The 21154-nt window shown below is 52.4% G+C and overlaps 1 protein-coding gene across 2 annotated transcripts; it reads left to right on the top strand.

Moving 5' to 3' along the window:
- Positions 1–73: 73 nt before the first annotated feature.
- BRME1 (break repair meiotic recombinase recruitment factor 1) lies at positions 74–20857 on the top strand. 2 transcript variants are annotated; one of them, XM_040240894.1, is made up of 9 exons: positions 74–157; positions 1001–1052; positions 6227–6407; positions 10156–10237; positions 10452–10556; positions 11908–13188; positions 17146–17234; positions 19804–19896; positions 20216–20854. In XM_040240894.1, the coding sequence occupies exons 2-9, from the start codon at positions 1022–1024 to the stop codon at positions 20367–20369; spliced, it is 2016 nt and encodes a 671-aa protein (XP_040096828.1). In that variant the 5' UTR covers positions 74–157; positions 1001–1021; the 3' UTR covers positions 20370–20854. The 2 variants fall into 2 exon arrangements, with proteins under 2 accessions (XP_040096828.1, XP_040096827.1); XM_040240893.1 differs by having other exon boundaries at positions 94–470; positions 20216–20857.
- Positions 20858–21154: the final 297 nt, after the last annotated feature.

The following is a 21154-nucleotide window of genomic DNA, read 5'->3' as shown; positions in this document are numbered from 1 at the left end:
GGCAGGCAGTGCGCGAGTGCGCAGGCGCGTTGCTGGAGATGGGCGGTGCCGCAGGTTGCGCGGGAAAGAGGCGGAGCGTGCGCAAGTGGAGAAGGGAGGTTCCGGCATAGCGCCTGCGCGGCAGGGCCTCGTAGTGCGCGGGGCGGAGCGATTGCAGGTGTGAGGGCTGGTGGCGGCCCCTGGGTTCACGGTGTGGCCGGTTCACCTGCGAGCTCTGGTCTTTCCTGGTTTAGGCAGTTCTTACTTTCGGCGCCCAGGGTAGGGTTAGGATGGGCCTGGTCACCAGAAGCAAGGTCCGCAGCACTCAGGCCTCAGACCTCGAGCTGCCCGGCCTCCGTGAGGGACAACTTTACCTTTGTTTTAAAAAAAAAAACCTTACGGAAATAACCGAATTATCCCCCAGCAGATCCAGGTAGACCGTCCTAGTTCCTGGTAACGACAGAGGGACCTCAACAACTTCTCTGGCCCAGGTCAGATTGGGCTTGTCTGGCTCCTAGGCTGGAAGGAATGGACCTGTGGTGGCTACTCTGGCCTCCCCCGAGGCCCTAGGCATCCTCCAAAGGGCCTCCCCATCCCTTGAAAGGTCCCCAGGTCTCCCCTCTAAAGCCCTCAGATGACCCTGCAGGGCCCCATGTGTCACCTCGAAAATCCTGGGGTGTCCCTGGAAGGGTCCCAAGTACCCTAGCCTGGAGGAAGGGAGCTTCACATAGGCTGCCCCATCTTAGAGACTAGAGGGGCCATACCCCGGCCCAGGTGCTCTCAGATCCTGGGCAGAAAATAGGCGATTCCTTCTCTGCAGCGTGGAGGAGTTTAAATTCTCATGCCGAGATAGCCCAAGGTAGCTATGATTCCCATCCTCTGCCCTACTGGGGCCCTGTTGACCCCTGGGGCAGCCAGATAGGTCTAGGTGGGGGTGGGGTGGCCTCAGCCAAGGCCTCTGGGTCTTGTAACTGAGAGATAGGAACTGCTTGTAGTGATGAGATTTGCTCCTCGTTTTCAGGTTTCTCTAGGGAGAGAGAAAATGAGTAAGAGGAAGAAGCTTCGGACTTCAGGTATTTGGACGATCAAGTTGACACATCTTTATTGCTGCTTCTGCTTTTAGGAGGAATGTGGGCTTATTGCAGAAATGCTAAGGTGACCACACCAAGCCCCTTAAAATAACAACAATGATTTAATACACACGATGACTTAGTGCAAGAGTAAGTTATGGAGAAGTGCTTATAGTAAAAAGTAAAAGCTTTGTGAAGCTTCCTCCAGCCTGTAGTGGGATCCCACAGCCTAGGGGAGGCCTGCAGGCTTCAGGGAAGGGTGCAGCTTCTTACACAGGTCCACTCTCAGAGATGACCCGTGAATAGAGCTTGATATGCTGGTATGTGGCTTGAGCAAAAGACCTAGGTTCATCTCCCTGTGTGATGGCAGATAACTTACTCTGTCTCACTTTCCTCCTGCAAGTAGGAGATAATAAAGAGCACATACCATTTCCTTTATTTTCTTTTAAAAATGTTTAAAAATTTATCTTTAATTGGAGATAATTGCTTTACAATATTGTGTTAGTTTCTGCCACATATCAACATGAGTCAGCCATAAGTATGTCTCCTCCCTCTTGAACCTCCCTCCCACCTCCCTACCCTGTCCTTTAGAACAGTGATTCTCAACCTGTTGCGGGAAGCAGTTTGATTCCAGAGGACATTTGGCAATATCTAGAGACATTTTTTTTAAGTATTTATTCATTTATTTGGCTGTGCCAAGTCCTAAGTGTGGCATGTGGAATCTTTCAGTTGTGGCCCGTGGGATCTAGTTCTCTGACCAGAGATTGAACGCCCTGCATTGGGAGCAGGAGTCTTAACCACTGGACCACCAGGGAAGTCCCTAGAGACACTGTGGGGTTTTACAGCTGGTGTGTGTGTTTGGGTGGGTGGGAGGTACTGGCATTTCATGCGTCAAGAGCAGCGATGGCTGCTCAAAATCATAGCACGCAGAGGACAGCCCCCACAGCCCAGAATGACCTGGCCCCAAATGTCAGTAGTACCCCAAATGTCAATAGTGCCAAAGCTGAGAACTTTACCCTAGAGCTCACATGTGAATTAGTATTTGTAAAGTACTGAAAGTAGACGCACGGCAGGACACAGATATATGCTGCTGTTATGATTGTCCTTTCAGATTATTTTTTTTTCATTTTGAAACAATTTTGAGCTTACAGAAAAGTTGTAAAAATATTTCAGAGTTCAGTCTACCCTTTCCTCACCTTCTGATAATGTTAAAGCCACCCACAACCATAGGATGATGGTCAGCCATGTTGTTTAGTCACTCAGTTGTGTCCGACTCTTTTACGACCCCGTGGACTGTAGCCCTGCAGGTTCCTCTGTCCATGGGATTTCTCAGGCAAGAATGCTGGAGTGGGTTGCCATTTCCTTCTCCAGGGGCTCTTCTTGATCCAGGGATCAAACTCGTGTCTTGTGCATTGGCACTTGGATTCTTTACCACTTGAGCCACTAGGGAAGCCTGGATCAACCACATCATGTAGCATTAAAGACAAGAAATAAATCTCAGTACCCTACTTCTTCCAGACTTTTTCTTTATATACACAAATACAGTGTTTTTTATTGGATAAATATAATCATCAACATACTGATATGCAACCTCTGATTTTCAGCTTCATGGGTTTTCAAGATCATCTTTACCTCTCAATATACATAGAGAATTGCCTCGTTCAGAAGGAAAACATCCAGTATTATGTGGTATAGCTCCATTCCCCTGTCATTGGCTAAGGAATTTAAATTTCTTAAAAATTTAAGAATGACCCCTTCACCTAGTGGCTAATGAACTTCAAGAGTAGGATGTAGGGCAGGAAAGAAATCAACAGATCAAAGATAATTGGTGTAAGGGTTTCCCTGGTGGCTCAGTGGTAAAGAATCCGCCTGTCAGTGCAAGAGACGGGTTCAAGCCCTGGTCTGGGAAGATCCCACATGCCATGGAGCAAGTAAGCCCCTGCACCAGAACTCTTGAACCTGCACACCAGAGCCTCGGAGCCAAAACTACTGAGGCCTGTGTGCCCTAGAGCTTGTGCTTCGCAAAAAGGGAAGCCACTGCAGTGAAAAGCTTTCGTACCACAGCTAGAGAAGAGCTTGAGCTGGGACAAAGACCCAGCACAGCCAAAAATAAATAAATAGAATTATTAAAAAAAAAAAAAGATGTTTGTGCAGAGATGAGTAACAAGCTGCTTGGAGGCACAGGAATTTCTGTGACCTTGGAGGGGGAAGCTGGGGCCAGCCAGGCCCACCCACAGCAGGTCATTCGGGGCCTCTCTTGGCAGTGGACTCCTCAGCTCAGTGGACCCTGGGCTGGCCCAGGAAAGTTCTTTCTGTGTGTCCTGGATGGGTGGGGGAAAAAGAAAAACGATTCTGGCAGGTGGTGAGAGAGTCCTTTCCCTCCTGATGTCTTTGGCCTTTAGTGTTGAACACAAGGTTCTGCTTTGGTTTTTCTTAAATTAATCCTGTGGGGATGGATCACAGGAAGAAAATGGGAGCGTCTTCACTCCTGTTGGTAGTTTTGCTTTTTATTTGGTACTAATAAGTGTCCATTGGATGAGCAAAGCAAGCTAGTGTTTGGGTTTCTTAAGAAACTAAACAAATGAAGCCGCTATATTTTTGCATTTCCTGGCAGACCACAAAGTGGAAATGTGTTTGTATAAGAAACATTCATTGGAGCTTTGCTCTGGGTGCAGTGCCAGGGTGGGTCCGTAAAGTGGGCGGGGGGGTGGGGTGGGAAGCACTGGTGAAGATGAGATCAAGATGAGATTTAGATCCTGCAGTTGATACCTTCAAAGTCTAATCAGGGGGAAAGGAAAAATGCTTCTCACCAAGGGAGCTAATCAAATACACAGCAATGGGGTAAGGTTCTAAATGGGCCCATGTGAACTGTAACTGACAGAATTAGGAGAAATTAGAGGAAAGTCAGTGTGGTCTAGTGGAACCCAAAAAGCCAAATGGATGCTGAGGAGGACTCTAGCATTCAGTGTTGGAGGAAGGGAGCTCATTCAATGGATTTGTTGTTGTTTTAGTTGTGTCTGACTCTTTGCAACCTCATGGACTGTAGCCCTCCAGGCTCTTCTGTCCATGAGATTTCCCAGGCAAGAAATACTTGAGTGGGTTGCCATTTCCTTCTCTAGGGGATCTTCCTGACCCAGGGATCAAACCAGCGTCTCCTGCATTGGCAGGCGGATGCTTTACCACTGAGCTACCTGGGAAACTCTCAGTGGGTTTACTTCAAGATATATAAGGATAAGGGGACAACAGAGGACAAGATGGTTGGATGGCATGACTGACTCAATGGACGTGGGTTTGCGCAAGCTCCAGGAGATGGTGAAGGACAAGGAAACCTGTCTCCAGTCCATGGGGTCACAAAGAGTCGGACACAACTGAACAACAATATAAGGAGCTGAGTTTGGAAAGGTCTTTGTGACAACTCCAGAAAAATCAGACCTGGGTTTGGTTCATCTGTTTGTTCTCACTCCCTGGTCAGAGATTCAGTATATGTAGGTGTTCAGTAAGTGTTCAGGTTACACTTAAGTGTGAAAGCTCTGGAGCTGGACTGCCTGAATCCCATTTCAGAGTCTGACCTCTCCAGGCCTCAGCTTGCTCATCCATAACACGGCATAACATGAAGACTCTACCTCGAAGTTTTATCATAACATACCTGAGTCCTCAAGACAGTGTCTGGCATGGAACTGAACTAGAGTCAACCCTTATTATTTGTTCATTGAATAAATGGTTCATTTAGGGCCAGATTTTGGAGCATTCTGACAAGTCAGCCACTGTTGGCAATTTCTATATAAGGGAATTCCCTTCATTAAACAAATAGAAGTTAATAAGCACCTTCAGGGTCTGAATTGCTTTCAGTGATGGGAAAGGTATTTTTAGGAATGTAGCAGGGACCAAGAGGCAACCGAGCTGAGAAGTCACCTCCTTACTGCTCGATGACTCTGGGTCCCAGTTTTCCCAGGTTGGATATTCTGCAAGTGTCATGGAAAACCAGAGTGGTACGTAAAATTTAATGTCATCTGCATTTTCTGGGAGGTGATCTGGATTTTCTCATGCGTTTATTCAGTCATCTTCCAAGTATTTATTGAGCGGTTCTTGACCCAGAAATGAAACCAAGGTCTCCTGTATTGCAGGCGGATTCTTTACCAACTGATCTGTCAGGGAAGCCCCATTTATTGAGCACCAACGGTTTATTAGATGCTCATCTAGCCACTTGAGACCCAGCAGAGAGTGAGATAAATGAGGCCCCTCCTTGCATGGACACGTTGTAGTGGAGGAGACAGTAAACGACCCAGTACATCGGACGCTTGCAGAAAAGATGTAAAGTGAATACAACAGAGCATGGGTCCTAGAGGAGTTGCTGTATAGAAAGGGCAAGAATGGCTCCTCTAGGGACTTCTCTGGTGGTCTAGTAGTTAAGACTCTGTTTCCACAGGAGGCACAGGTTTGATCCCTGGTTGGGGAACTAGGATCCTGCATGCTCTTTCACCGAAAAAAAAAAAAAAAAAAAGGCCCCTCTGTAGAGACAGTTTGAACTGAGATCCAAGGGAACCAGCACACAGCTCTCACCACTTCCCTAGAGAAACAGTCAGCTGGACAGGTTGTCTCGTGATTCTGAGCCAGGCCAGGTCACCTCAGGATCCAGCGTCCGTCATGAGCAGACCACAGGTTAAAAGCTTTTGAATCCCATGGCCCCATAAGTTCGTGGGTCCCGCCTGGATGACAGTCCATCCCATCTCTCACTCTCCAGGCAAGCGTCGGAGCAGGAATTTCCTGCCCTTTGCACAGGCCTGCTCAGGTTGCGTCAGCGACCCAGATGTGTTTGGCTGTTGGTCATAGCAGTGTGTGCTCCCACTGTCCCCCACCCCTTCAATTCTCTTTTTTCTTTTCATTTGTTTATTTTTGGCAGTGCCGGGGTTTCACTGCTGCGTGAGGGCTTTGTCCAGTTGCAGCGAGCGGCGTCTGCTCTTCATCGCAGTGCACAGGCTTGTCATTGCGGTGCCTTCTCTTGTTGGGTTCCACTAGACCACTCTGACTTTCCTGTAATTCTGTCAGTAGTGGCCACGAGACATGTAGGATCTCCCCAAAGCAGGAATTGAACCTGTGTCCCCCTCATTAGCAGGCAGATTCTTAACCACTGGACCACAATGAAGGGAAGCCTCCTTAATCGTTTGTCTCCAAACCAGGAAGGGAAGGACTCCATCTTCCGAAACTTCCAAAGAACCCCAGGATAGAAGACTCTGACGGGGCCACCAGCCAGAGCTCCCTGTTAGACTCTTTGCATCACCCTGAAGAATCAGAAGGTGGATCAGGACTCACTCCTTCTGCAGAGCAGAGTGGGGAGGAACCAGGACAGGCAGCCTCCAGGTAGGTGGCTCAGAACATGCAGCAAGCCTCTCCTCTGACAGTGGGCACAGCACAGTGACCTAGTGGACAGGATGCAAAGGACGGGGGACCAGCCAACATGACCCAGCCAGTGCTGTGCCTCCTCCACAGGTCAGGGCCCTTGGATTGAGGTTCTTGAAGTTTTGCTCTAGAGACTCATCTCTGGTGAGCAAAGTCAATATATATATATTTTTAATTAAATTGTATTTGTTTCTTGTTTACTTATTTATTTTTGGCTGAATTGAGTCTTTGTTGCTGTGTATGGACTTTTTCCAGTTGCAGACAGCGGAAGCTACACTTCGTTGCAGTACATAGGTTTTTCATTGCCGTGCCTTTTCTTGTTGTGGAACACAGGCTCTGGGCATGTGGGCATAAGTAGTTGTAGCACACAGGCTCAGTAGTTGTGGTGCACAAGCTTAGTTGCCCCATGGCATGTGAAATCTTCGTGGACCAGAGGTTGAACCTGTGTCCCCTGCACTGGCAGGCAAATTCTTATCCAGTGTGCCACCAGGGAGGTCCTCCCACATTCCTTCTTAATGAAGAGGGGACTGAAGGAGTTGTGGGTCTGTGAAATAATAACCCATAAGAGAGGATTAAGCATCTTCATGTTCCAGGCAGTGTGCTAATAATAAATACTTTACACACATCCGCTTATTTAATCCTCATGGCACTGTGACACAGGTTTTTAACCCCATTTGACTGATGAGGACTCTGAGGGTTCGAGCAATCAAATGACTTACCCAGGGCCACTAAGCTCATACAGGGTGGGCTGCAGTTCTGGCTTCATCTGGTTCCTGTGCTCTCACTACTGTGGCTTCCCAGTTCCCATATATTTTCAAGAAATATGTAATTAAACACGGTGGGAAGAAAGGAACTCTCTGGAGAACCATTTAGTCTCCACGGGGGTAAGCCATATGTAACTGCAGCAAAGTAGAAAGGGTTATTAGGAGTCGGGAGAAGGATAGTTCCTGCTGTCCGAAGTCTTCAGAGAAAGCACCGGGGATTGGTGTAGCACATTTTCGGCATGAAAAAGTAAGGCATGCGGCCCGGCTGACAGGCCCATTTTCCGGTGTGTGTGTCTGATCTCAGGTCTTGGCAGTCTTAGGGCTAAGCTGCATGTGTGGTAGGAAGAGAGGGGCCACGTGTCACAGCTAAGCCACCCTCCCAGACACACACGACAGTATCACCGTGTCCCTCACCCCAGAGAGGCCATCAGGTCTGAGGGGGTCATGGCCGCTGCCCACCCTGCTGTCTGAGTCCATAAGAATCATCAGAACCCGCAGAAGTGGGTTCCCACCCCTTTGTTTCTGTTTTTTTAATGTTTTATTAAGAAATACCGCCTTGCAGAAATGGAGCAGGAAAAAAGCAACATAAATCAGTCAGCCTAGCACATTTACGTTGAAAAATGAAATCTTGCCGGTACCCCAGAAGCCGCCCAAACAACCCATCCCAATTAAAAAATTTCGAGCAGACGGTTGCCATCAGTATCTAGACTTATTCTGTCTCCATAACCTCCCTTGGCACGATCCAAGCCCATTAGCGTAGCTTCATGCTTTATCCTGCTCCGCTTCTAAAGTTGCAGTCATGAAGTTTCAGTTCCAGGTTCTGTGTTTTTTTTTTTAACGATATATATATCCACATTTGTTTGGTATAACCTTAAGTCTCACCAGTTTTTAAAAAAGACTATTTTTTTAGAGCAGTTTTAGGTTTACAATAAAATTGAGAGGAAGGTACAGTGATTTCTGATATACCCTCCCACATCCCTCGTGACCGCCATCACTCACCAGAATGGTACTTTTTTTTTTTTACCAAGGATGAAGCTACATTAACATGTGGACAGGGAAGCCTGGCATGTTGCAGTCCATGGGGTCACAAAGAGTTGGACACGACTGAATGGCTGAACTGAACTGAACCTACACTGACACATGTGAATCACCCACGGTCCATTGTTTACTTCCGATTTTTGTTTGATTGTTTAATTTTGGTTGCGCTGGGTCTTTGTTGCGCCCAGGCTTTTCGCTGGTTGTGGCAAGCAGAGGCTCCTCTGTAGTTGCGGTGCATGGGCTTCTCACTGCAGTGGCTTCTCTTGTTGCAGAGCATGTTCTCTAAGGCTTGCGGGCTCCTGTAGTTGCAGTTCCCCGGCTCTAGAGCACAGGCTCAGAAGCTGCGGCACACAGACTCAGTTGCCACGCAGCACGCGGGATCTTCCTGGACCAGGGATTGATCCCGGGTCTCCTGCATTGACAGGTGGATTCTTATCCACTGGACCAGCAGAGAAGCCCCAAAGTTTACATTCTGTGTGTTGTACACTCTTGTGGGTTTGACTAGAGGAATAATAACATATATCAGTACAATATCATGCAGAGTCCTTTCACAACCATAAAAGTCCTAGTCTACTCATTTTCCCTTCACCACACCCTGGGTAACCACTGATCCTTTTCACTGTCTTCATAGTTTGCCCTTTCCAGAATATCATATAATTGGAATCATACAATCCATAGCCCTTTCATATCGGCTTCTTTCACATGGTAACATGCATTTAAGGTATCTCCACATGTCTTCATGGCTTGAGAGCTCATTTATTTTTTAAAAATTTTATTTTATAAAGCAGATGGCATAATTTTGTTTATTTATTTTTTTAAAAAAGTTTGGACGTGTCTGGTGGTCCAGTGGTTAAGACTCCACCCTTCCAGTGCAGGGGATACCAGTTCGATCCTTAGTTTAGGAAGTTCTACATTCCTTGAGGTGTGGTCAAAAGTTAATTCAGATTTTTTTATTGGAGTCTAATTGATTTACAGTGTTGTGTTAGTTTCCAGTGTACAGCAAGGTGAATCAGTTGTGCACACGTCCTCGCTTTTTTGGGTTCTTTTCCCATATAGGCCATTACAGAGCACTGAGTAGAGGAGTGCTTGTTTCCTCTTACACTGCATGCTGTTCCAGTTCATGTACCAGAGTTTATTTATTTTGAAAATTATTTCATTTATTTATCTATCTTTGGCCGTGCTGGGTTGGGTCTTCGTTACTGTGCGTGGGCTTTCTCTGGTTGTGGAGAGCAGGGCCTCCTCTCTAGTTGTGCTATGGGCTTCTCATTGCAGTGGCTTCCCTTGTTGCAGAGCACAGGCTCTGGGACCCATGGGCTCAGTAATCACGGCTTTAAATCAGGGGCTCAGTTGCTATGGCACATGGGCTTCTTGTCCCCTTCGGTATGTGGGATCTTCCCAAAACAGAACTCGAACCGGTGTCCCCTGCATTGGCAGGCAGATTCTTTACCACTGGACCATCAGGAAAGGCCTACCACAACTTGGTTATCCACTCACCCGCTGAGGGCCTCTCAATTGCTTCCACATTTTGGCAATTATGAATACACTCATGTTTTTAGACACTGTGTTTTTTTTGTATCTGCAACTTTTTAGCATTTGTAGAATTGGGGGCTGCGATGTCTGTCCAAATGAGAATCCCTGTTCTTATTCCAGGAGCCAGTTACTAGGATTATAAGAGTAAAATGCTGCCAGAGAAGGCAGCTTGGCCTCTAGGCATGGGACTCCGAATGCTTCTTGGCAGTCCCATGTCCCCTTCTCCACCCCGCGCTTTCTCAGCAGGTGCTCCAGGGATGCCCTCTTCGGAGACTCTGAGCACTCCTCTGCCTTTGGATTCCATTGTTTGTCTCAGTACACAAGTTAACAGTGTAGGAGGACTTGAGAACCTCCCCTTTGTGTCTTTCTCCTTCCAGCTCTCCTGATAATGAAGCAGACGCTCCCTCCAGGTTCCTTGGGCAGCCAGAGAAAGAGCCAGTTCCCCTTCCTCCTTCCCAGGTGAGCCTGCTCTGTAGCCTCACATAGACCCAGAAGATGCTGGGGAGCTTGTCTGTGTCCAGCAGCAGCAGCCGCTGGTGGGAGTGTGTGCTGGGGCTGAAAGGCACAGACTGCAAGACAGAAACCGGTTTTGGGGTTTTCGCACTTGATTTCTAAGAACTCACTCCTCCTTTATCTTTACTGCTGTTTTGTTCTTGTTGTATCTGGTTCACAGAACTCAGTGGGGAAGTTCGTCCCTCAGTTTGCAAAACCCAGGAAGACAGTGACAAGACAAGCAGAGAGGAGGGAAGAAGGCCTCAGGATGGGGGTGTTCAGCTCGGTAAGGTCCTACCATCAGCCAGGCTGAGCTCTGTAGGTGTACCACCTCTTGGCCCCACCTCAGCAGCCAAGTTCAACCTTGGTTTCCTTTGACAATGACTAGGCTACCCAGGTGGCTTAGTGGTAAAGAACCTGCCTGCCAGTGCAGGAGATACAGGAGGCGCCTGTTTGATTCCTGGGTCGGGAAGACCTCCTGGAGAAGGAAATGGCAACCCCCTCCAGTACTCTTGCCTGGGAAACCCTACGGAGGAGCCTGGCGGGCTACAGTCCATGGGGTCGCAAAGAGTCAGACACAATTGGGTGTGCATGCAGCCCTGCCCCTCTCCACACACCCCCCCACCATATTTAGCCCTAAAGGCTTCTGTGGACAGCAGGGGCTGTGTCAGCAGCCTGCAGGCCTGTGAGAGGCGCTCAGGGCAGCGCGCACTGAGACTGTAGAGGCCAGAGCTCTGTGCCCCAAACTGGGTGAAAGTCGTGAAACTCAGAGAGGAGGCTGAGCATAGCACAGGGAGCTCACCTCGGTGTTCTGTGATGACCCAGAGGGCTGGAGTGGGGGATGAGGGAGGAGGAAGGGGACATGTATATATACTTACAGCTGATTCACATTGTTGTACGGCAAAAACCACCACAATATTATAAAGTAATTATCCTCCAGTTAAAAGTAAATTAAGAAAGGCAGCCCGCATTTCTGTCCCTTAACCCCTTTGCTTCTCAGAAGCTGTTGCGTGAGCCGAGGGGGCTCTTACAGCATGCTCTCTTGTCCTTACCCCTGTCAGCTCCAGGGGTCACAGTCACTGTCTCTGGAACACACTCCCCTAAAAAGTGATTGGTGGGCGTTCCCAGCAGCTGTGTTTGTAATTACCCCAGACCAGAAACATCCCACGTATCTTTCAGTGGGTGAATGGTTGAACAAATCCTGGTCCGTTCACACCACAGAACACAATTTCCAAAAAAAAAGGAGCAAACTAGTGTGATACACAGAACCACTTGGATGGCTCTCCAGGGCATTAAGTAGACTCAGGAAGTTGTAAAAACCATATGGCCACAAGTTTCTGTCGACGGATGAATGAATTAAGCAAAACATGGGTAACATCCATAAACAGAACAGATACTTGTGTACCCATGTTCGTTGCAGCATTCCTCACCTTGAACTCACATCTCCTGCATTGGCAGGCAGATTCTTTACTGCTGAGCCGCTGGGGAAACCCACCCAGGATCCGCACAGACCCCTGTTTGGGTGCACTGTCATCCTCGTGTCTTATGAGGCTTCATATAGGGGCAGTGATGACTAGAAAAGTCTTCAGAGCAGTTGATTATTGCAGGCCCAAGGCGGAGTCTTTCTCTCTCCACAGGGAACACTGCCAGAACCCAGTGCACAGCAGACCAGGAGCCAGCCTCAGGAAGAGTCCCCAGGACTTGCCCTCCAGGAGGCCAGGGACCCAGGACACCAGACCCAGGCAGATGGCACCTGCACTGAGCCCAGTGGCCTAAGCCCCATGACCCCTGGGCCCAGTGATGCGGGTCCTCAGCCCTCCATCTCCACCAACACCTCCCCAGAGTCGGGGACCGTGCCCTCGGCCTCAGAGAGGGCTGGCCAGGACTACCTGTCAGAGCCTGGGACCAATGTGCCCAAGGGTGGAAGCATGGAGGAGGGTTGCGCTCCAGGCAGTCATGGCCAGAAAGGGCCCCTGCCAGGCAGTGACACTGGAGAGATGGAGCCAGAGCAGGGAGCCCCCCAGCAGGGAGGTGCCGGAGGGCTAGCAGGTGCTGACCTACTTGAGGGGCTCCAGAAGGAAGGAGGTAGCCTCCTGGGCCCAGAGCCCCTATCTGCAGCCCTGGGCCTTCCTCGCCCCCTGCAAACCCTTGGCAGGGAAGCAGAGTGGAGCTGGAGCTGCCCTAGGTGCCTGCCACTTGGGGCTATTGTTATCGCAGATGTGAACACAGACCCCGATGAGCCAGAACACAAGGCTCTGAGGGTGGCCACGCCAGACAGGGAGGTCAGCTCCAGGGTGCCCGCCTCTCCCAGTGGGAAGGCTCCCGATGCAGGCCGCAGCAGGGCCCTGCTCAGCTGCGCACCTCTCACTGAGGTGACCAGTGGAGGCAGAGGGGAGGCACAGCGGGAAGACGAGCCCCCTGGTGACATCCTGGGGTGCTTTGCAGCCTCCCTGCCTCTGCCCCATGAGACCCAAGAACCCACACTAGGAGCTGGGGATCCCAGCCCTTCAGCCTTAGAAATGGGCCCAGATGTTGGTCAGACCCAGGTGCCAGGCCCGGATCAGGAAGGGTTGGGAGGTGTGTGCTCGCAGCCTCAGCTGTCACAACCTGCAGGTGAAAAGGCAGCTGAGCTAGGGAGCCCCAGCCTCAAGCAAGGCCTCCAGGGGCTCAGTTTGTCCCTCAGAGCCTCTGCTGCACCAATGTACCAAGAAGCAGCGGGTGGCCCCCCCCAGGATGCTGGGGCAGGCCGGGGCAGTCCAGACACCCCCACAGGCCCCATAGGCCAGCCCTGGCGCCCCGCTGACTCTTCCAAGCAGGCCATCTGGGAGGGGTCACCAGCCATGGAACTCGACTTCCTGCCAGACAGCCAAATACAGGATGCCCTGGAAGCCCCTGGCTTTGAAGCCCCACCTGAGCAGGTAAGAACTTCCCCGAGTTACAGCCACGTGCCCCAGGGCAGGCGCCAGATGGCCACGAGCCCTCCCAAACTGTCCAGTAGTCGGGGGAAGAGGGGCACGTGGTGACCTGTTGATACAGCATGAGTCCTGGGGTCTGAGTCACAGCTTCAGTGGGTGTGGAGCCAGTGATGTCCTGGGAAGGTTGGACCTGCCTTTCTCTGAGGGGCCTGTCCGTCTGGAAGCTGAGGAGCCCCGGGGTGTGATACATTTTGTTGGCCCAGGCAGAGCCCTCGGTGTACCTGCGTCCTGCACACCTCAGTGCCCGGCTCTGCCTAGAGATTGCTTAGGGGTGTCTAGAGGGCGCCAGACCAAAAGGGGCTACCTGGACAAGCAAGGGACCTCAGAACTGGGCCCATGGGACGGGACCTCACTCCCCCGCTGGGAAGAACCTCTGTCCATCTTTAGGGTCACCTGATACCATTCTTTTTCAAACATATACATGGACTTTCATTTGTCTGCTGGAGTTTTTGTTTTTCACTTACTGTGCTTTGCAGTTGATTTCTTGTTTTTTCTTTTACAAATTGAAGATTTGGGGCAACTCTGCTGTCAGATGATGATTAGCATCTTTTTATTTATTTATATATTTTGCTGCGCTGGGTCTTTTCTGCTTTTGCGCAGCCTTTCTCTAGTTCTCAGCGAGTGGGGGCTACTTTTTTGCTGTTGCAGTGTGAGGGCTTCTCACTGCGGCAATTTCTCTTGTTGCAGAGCATGGGCTTTAGGGCTTAAGGGCTTCAGTAGTTGTGGAGCAGGGGCTCAGCTGCCCCGGGGCATGTGGGATCTTCCTGGACCAGGGATCGAACCCATGTCCCCTGCACTGGCAGGCAGATTCTTATCCACCAGGGAAGTCCTGTCTGCTGGCATTTGCAAGGGCTTTCCTTCGGGGATCTGCCCGCTGAGCCTGTGCTGGCCATGGGCTGTCACCTGCCTGGGCAGGTGGCAACACCACTTTGGCCCCACCCCCCAGTAGGCACCATATCCCTGGCAGCAGCCGGCCCACCTGAGCCCAAGTGCCTTGTGGCCTCATGCTCAGAGGTGGGCGGTTCTCTTTCCACACACTGGGTGCGGCTGAGAGGCTGAGGAAGGTTGAGCACCTGCCTGCGATGAGGCAGCCGGGAAGGAATCACGCCCAGGTGGCCTGATTCTGCGGCTGTACCTCAACCGTTCTGACCCGGAACCAACACAGAGCCCATGTCACTTCACAAACGTGGCCTCCGTCTCTTGGGTCATCCCTGTTTTAAAACTTTATTTTGGGGGTGTTTGAAAAAAATTTTTTCAACTTTTACTAATTTATTCTTTATTTTGGTTGCTCTGGGTCTTTGTTGTGGCATGCGGGCTCTCTAGTTGGGGTGCTCAGGTTTAGTTGCAGCATGTGGGATCTTAGTTCCCCGACCAGGGATTGAACCTGGGCCCCCTGCATTGGGAGTGTGGAGTCTTATCCTCCAGACCACCAGGGAAGTCCCCTGTTTGAAAATGTTTTTGAGGTCGAGAGTCTGCTCTGTGGCAGGGGTGAACAGATCTGGATGGTGAACAGATCTCTGCCCCCAGAGGTTTTCAGTAGTGTCATTCCATCTGCCTCTCCCAGAGTGAGCACTTTGTTCCCTGTCATTTCTGCCCTTAAAGAGTCTCTTCCTAAGACGCAGCCCCCAAACAAGCAAAGGACGTCATCTGGTGCCCAGCTGGAGGAAGCCAGCTGTTCCAGCCGTGGAGGAAAACCATGTCTGGGTCGAGGAAATGTGGGTCTCAGGCGCTGCCTTCCCAAGGGATGGCCAGGGGTCATTTGTGACACGGGCCCCCCTGCCCTGGCTCCAGTTCTTTGTACTATACATCACGTTGCTGTGATCACCAGACACGCAAGATTACAGAAAGTGAGTCACAGTGTGGCTAGATCATAGCCTTTCAACACAGATGCCCAGGAAAAGGAAGGCACTCAGGTTCTGGATAGAGCTGAAACGTTGTAATTAAAGCCCCAGCCCTTAAAAATGCACACCCCTCTCTTGGAAAGAAGAGCTTGGTCGTCCCCAGTCTCTGGCATCTTGGGCCGTGGCTGAAGGAGAGGGCTGAGGAAGCAGCTGGAACCTTGGGCAGCGTCTAGCCAGCCAAGGAAAGCCCTGCTGGACATGCCGCCAGCAAGCACACTCAAATCACCACTGAACCGGGAGCACCAGGAACCCAGCAGCGCCCAGGGTGGACGGGCCCACTGCAGGAGGCACTTCCCTGGCAGGGCCGTGGATGCCCAGGCACGCTCTGTTTTGACACCGGGCCTTCCTGAACAAGTCGGGGCGACCCGAGCACAGGTTCCCATGGGGAAGTTCCAGAAGGCAGGAACCCTCCCTGGCAGGAAAGCCCTGTGGGAACAGAGTGCTGGTGGATGGCGTCTTGGCCCGCGACCTCAGCGGGCTCAGCTGTGAGCTCCACTGCTGGAGGGGGCCCCTGGGGACTCACAGCAGTGACAGGCTGGCTGCAAACCCAGCTGCCCTCTTATTGTGGCTCCCTAGGGACCTGATGCTCACCCCAGGGCTGGTGGAGCCCCCTCCACTCATAAAGAGGGCCTCATTTAAAAGCCTGACTCCCAGGTCCCTCTCGTGGCCCCTGTGGGTAGCCTCCGAAGGGGGAAGGTGCACTACTGTGCCTTCAGAACAAGCACTACCTTTGTTATGGCAAACTTTTACACAGCCCTTGTGGGAGCTGTGGTCCTTGTTGGGAAGGAGAACATTCCTTATGACCAAACTTAGCTGAATCTGTGGCATCGAATTTTTTTTTTTTTAATTTGGCTGTGCCAGGTCTTGGTTGCGCCATGCAGAATCTAGTTCCCTGACCAGGGATCGAACCCAGGACCACCTGCGTTGGGAGCAAAAAGTCTTAACCTCTGGACCACCAGGGAAGTCCCTGAATTGTATTTTAAGTCACAGAGTTGCCTCTGTGAGTCGGCCGGGCGCATGGGAGAAACCACTGCCTAGAACAGTCATGCCAACCTTGGCACTACTGGCTTTGGGGGCCTGGCCGCCGTCCTGTACATGGAAGGGGGCTGAACAGCATCCCTGGCCTCCAGCCCCCAACTTCTGAACACAAGGAGCACCCTCTTCCAAAGGCGTGACAACCCAAAATGTTTGCAGACACTTATGATGTGTCTTGAGGATAGAGTCATCCCCTAGTGAAAGCCGCTGAGCTGCAGACAGTTCTTCCTGTCCATTCCTTTGTATCCTGGGACCCTTGGCAGGTTGAGCTCAAACCCTTCACTGCATCCCCCACCCAGGACTTGGGTCTCCTCAGAAGAACAGACAGCCCTGGGCCAGCTGCTCCAAAGAGGCAAAGAGCCATCACCTGCGCCACTGAGCCACTAAGCCTGACATTTTCCATGAAAATTAAACCACCATTGACCTTTAGAAATTTAAGCTTCTCAGGGTTATCTGGCTCTCTCTCCCCCATTAATTATGAATGTTCCCTTCAAAATATATTGGCAAAATCTTTTCCTTGACATGAAACTTGGGGCTTATCTGGCCGACCTCTGCCCCTCCATGCCAGCCGCCCACCTCACCACAGTCAGCACCTCCAGGGTCTTCTCTGACCCCTCCTAGATACCGCAGGACAGGCCTGAGACCACACCAGGCCTCAGCTGTCAGGGGCAGAGAATATGGGATGGAACCACCCGCCGGTGGATCAGATCAGCTTGTCCGAAGGCTGGGGCCCAGGAGAGGACCCCGGGGTCAGGCCCAGTATTGAGGGGGGCGGTGAGAGCAGCCGGACTGGTGGCCTGCAGGTCTGGCTGTTACAGCGTCTGTCCCCCACACCACTTTTCCTCTGCAGGAGGAAAGCACGCCTCGGCCTTCCGAGCGTGGCGGAGGAGAAGCCGGACCTGTGTGGCTCCTCTCCCTTCTCCCAGCCGGTTCACTCACATGAGCGCGCACTCTTCTTTCCCAGTTGTTTCCTGCAGGAGGCAAGCTGGACCCCTGCCGGCCTGGCACCGGCCCGCGTGCAGACAGAGGCCCTCGTGCTGAGGCCCAGCCGAGGTAGGCAGAGTGGGAGGCACTGTGGGACCTTGCCTTGGCAGGAGTCCTCCTCTGGTCTCTGGAAGCGGGGAGCGTGGCTGCTTTCCTGGGACTGGAGCCCCCACCTCTCCCCCACCCCAGCCTTTTGAGCTCCCACTTTGTGAATGAGGGTGATGGAGGTGACCCTGGCTCTCCCTCGAGGGGCCTCACTTTCTCTGTCCAATAAGGTTGCTAAGCCCTGAATTTCTTACTTGTTTATGTGGCTGTGCCGGGTTGTAGTTGCATCATGCTGGATCTAGTTCCTTGAGCAGGGATCAAATCCAGGCCCCCTGCACTGGGAGCACAGAGTCTTAACCACTGGGCCGCTAGGGAAGTCCCCAAATTTTTCATTTTCGTTTTTCGGCCATGCCACTTGGCGTGGGATCCTAGTCCCCACCAGGGATCGAAGCCAGGCCCCCTGCATTGCAGTGCAAAGTCTTAATCACTGGACCGCCAGGAAGGTTCCCACTCCCACTTGCAAACTTCCCATGCCCCCTGCTCCCTGGGAGTGGAGAACTCCCAGTCAGCACCCTGTACCCAAGATAGCATCTCTCCCTAGGTCCCTTGGGATGGTGCCCCAGCTCTGTGGTGGTTTGAATGCACGTTGTGTGTTTTCTTGGAGAGACAGTCCAGAGCTTTCCTTGAATCTCCATGGAGGGAGCGGGGACCTAGTCAGAGCTTGGAGGCACTGGCCTGCGCGACCTTGGGGCCACCCCTGCTCTGGCACCCTCGGGCCCTCCAGAGTCCCCAGTCTGTCCCATCTTCTTTCCTGCTTGGTTCTATTCCCCAAGGCAGCCAGCTTCTCTCCCTCCTACAGGCACCAGGTGTGTTCCTCCAGCCATGGAGGTGTGTGTTGGGAGGGTCCTCTCCCCGCACCCCAGAGCTTCCCTCTCACAGTCCATCACCTCCTTTCCTGTCCTTTCTCCCAGCCTTGCTGACTGCCAGCACTGGGCGACAGTCCTCTCCTGTTACCTTGTACTTAAACTGCAGAGTGGTGGCCGATTGATTATTCATGGCCAAGTTTCTGTGTCTGTCTGGCAGGTGTGGAGGAGAGATGAGGGATGCAACCCTTGGCGGAATCTGTCTCCTTTCTCTTCCTCCTGCTCCTCCTCCTCAGGGAAGAGGGAGGCCTCCCACCCTCTGCCCTTGCACACATCTGTGTATAGTACCTGGGGTACCACACGTTGCTTCCCCTGACAGACACACACACCCGCTCCCTGCATGGGGACCAGAGGCAGTTTAATCAGCATGGCCCCACTGTTGTTTTTTTTTAAATGTTTATTTTTGTTGTGCTGGGTCCTTGCTGCTGCTCACAGATTTTCTCTAGTTGCAGAGAGCCAGGGGCTCCTTTTCGTTGCAGTGCACAGGCTTCTCAGTCTGGCGGCTTCCCTGATTGCAGAGCACAGGCTCTGAAGCACGGGCTTAGGGGCCACGCAGCATGTAGAATCTTCCCAGACCAGGGATCAAACCCATGTCCCCTGCCCTGGCAGGTGGATTCTTAGCCTCTGAACCACCAGAGAAGGCCCCTACTATTGTTTAAGCGAAGAGGAGGCAGATTCGTGTGTGAATCTCTGGCGGCCTCGATGCAGCCCCACGTGGATGGCCGGAAGCCCGCAGGTGGGTCCTGGGGTCTGCTTCTATGGCCCGCAGCCAAGAGAGAAAAGGCAGGAAACTGAGGCCCAGGCTGACCAGTCATCTCAGGGTGACTGAGCAGGTGGGGCAGAACCACAGTTCCTCTAGTGACAGCCCAGGAGATCTGCTAACCTGTGTGACCCTCTGCACCCCCCCCTACAGGCTATACCTATTCGATACAGTGGTGCCCCGCATGTCTACCCCTTCTATAGGCACAGATGCCCTCCAATGCCAGGTCTTCCTGGACATGCTCTGGGCACTGGGGAGAAACACAAAGCTTCTCCCTAGTTGGGTGGGAGCTGGGTGGTGGTGGTGAGCAACAGACAAATTATTAGCTGGTCAGTGGTGGGGAGAAAAAGATAGCGGGAAAGGGGTTAAGATTTTAACCTGTGGTGGATGGGGAGGGAGAGGGAGGGTCCCCCTCCCATCTTCTCCCTCCCCCACCCCCACGGAGGAGACATTCTGGAAAGAACATTCCAGAGCCCTAAGAAGTGCTACGGGAATGGGCAGGAACAGGGGGAAGAAGGACAAGAGGGTGTGGATGGGTCTGGAGGCACAGCGGATGGTGTAGGGCTGTGGGGAGAGATTTGGGCTGGGTTTCCATTTCCACAGCCCCTCCCGTCACTTGAGGGAACAGGATATAAGGGCAGGAGGTGGGGGCTAAGGCAGGTGTGGCAGCTGACCCACAGGAGCCACCTGGTGGGGGAAGGGGCTGGACTCAGTGTGCTTTCAGCAGCAGAGCCACAGGGTTGGCCACCAGGGCCCTGCCTGGGCGGGGTCGGGGGGGGGGTGCGTCATAGCTGTCAAGGGTGTTCATCTCTGGAGAAGACGACTCAAGACTCAGCAGAGCACCCCCAGTGGAGGCTGGTGGGGCTCTCCAGTGAGCTCAGGCCTCTCCTCCTGCCTCCCTTCCCGCCAGGACACGAGTGGGGATCAAGACGTGCGAGGCCGCCAGCATAGAGGATGCGACAGACACTGTGCGGGGCCTGGTTATGGAGCTCTCCAACCTGAAGTAAGGGCTGGGCTGGGCCCCGTGGACCCACAGTCTCTGGGACAGGTAGAGGGGATGGGGCCAGGGGTGGGTGATGGAGGGCCCGGTGCACCAGTGATCCAGTGAGGGGCCTCTGGGAAGCTTCTCCTTCACAGCGTTGTCAGGCTCTGAGGAGGGGCCAAAAGGGTCACAGCCTGCCTGCAGCAGGCTGATGCGGACTGTGCACACGCCTGTGCTTATGTGGGTGTGACCTGAGTAGCCATGAGTGAGTGAGCTGGTGTGAGCAGGCCAGTGTGCCCGAGTGTGAGGTGGGGCACAGCTCAGGCCTGTTTCCACCCAGCCGGCTGATTATGAGCACCCACCGGGACCTGGAGACCTTCAAGCGCCTCAACTACTACCGGAAAGCGAAGCTGGCTGGGAAGGCCCCCACACCCTACACAGCAAAGGGGGCGGGGACCCTCCCCCGAGGGGAGCAGTCCTGGAGGGATCTGTAGCTGGTTCCAAACTGCCTAGGGTTGTGGTGTGTGTTCCTGCAAGCTCACTGGCCCCCAGAAATGTCCTGCCGAACAGTGGGGAACAATCCCTCTGCAGACCCTGTGTGCTCCCCCCACCCTTCTATCTTGACCTTCTGACATGCCCGTCCTGAGGGCCCCAGAAACCTTCCCTCAGCTGACCCGGAAGTCGGCTTCCCCTGCCTCTGTCGTCGGCCTCCCCTGGGAGCTGCGTGGGGCAGGAACCTGCTCCTCCCTGCGGCAGGCGTTCTGGGGCCCCAGGAAGCCAGCTGCTTCTGAGCCAGGGGCCCAGGGCCGCCCAGATGTTTATCTGAGTTTGCAAATTTCAGCTCCTTAGCTAAGGTTACTGAAGGTTCAGAATTTCCTGGAGGAGAAAAGGGCTCGCTTTGTTGGTCATACCCTTTTCACCAGATTTCCATTTTATTTCTTCTTGGAAGCCCATTAATAAATGATGCCTTAGCCAGACCTCAGACCGTGTGACCTGTTGTTTGCGGTTGGAGGCGTTTTCAGTTCCTTGATGGCCTGCCCACAAACCTCCCTAACCACCTCTTTCTCCTTTTGCTTCTCATGCTCCTTGCGAAGACAAGTTGGTATACTGCCGGGGGCCCCCACTCCCAGATGGAGTCCAGGGGTCCCCACGCGTTAGCACGTGTCAGACTCTCCTGGAGCAGGTGGATAAGTGCAGAGATGTGCATGTGTACAAATTCCAGCACACAAGTATCTGTGGACCAGTCAGCCCACTGAGACATCTGGACTGTCCAAGCTGG

Source organism: Oryx dammah, unplaced genomic scaffold, assembly GCF_014754425.2.
Source record: "Oryx dammah isolate SB20612 unplaced genomic scaffold, SCBI_Odam_1.1 HiC_scaffold_5, whole genome shotgun sequence".
NCBI lineage: Eukaryota > Metazoa > Chordata > Mammalia > Artiodactyla > Bovidae > Oryx > Oryx dammah.
The sequence above is the reverse complement of the archived record's forward strand: the minus strand, read 5'-3'. Positions and strand labels throughout refer to the sequence as shown.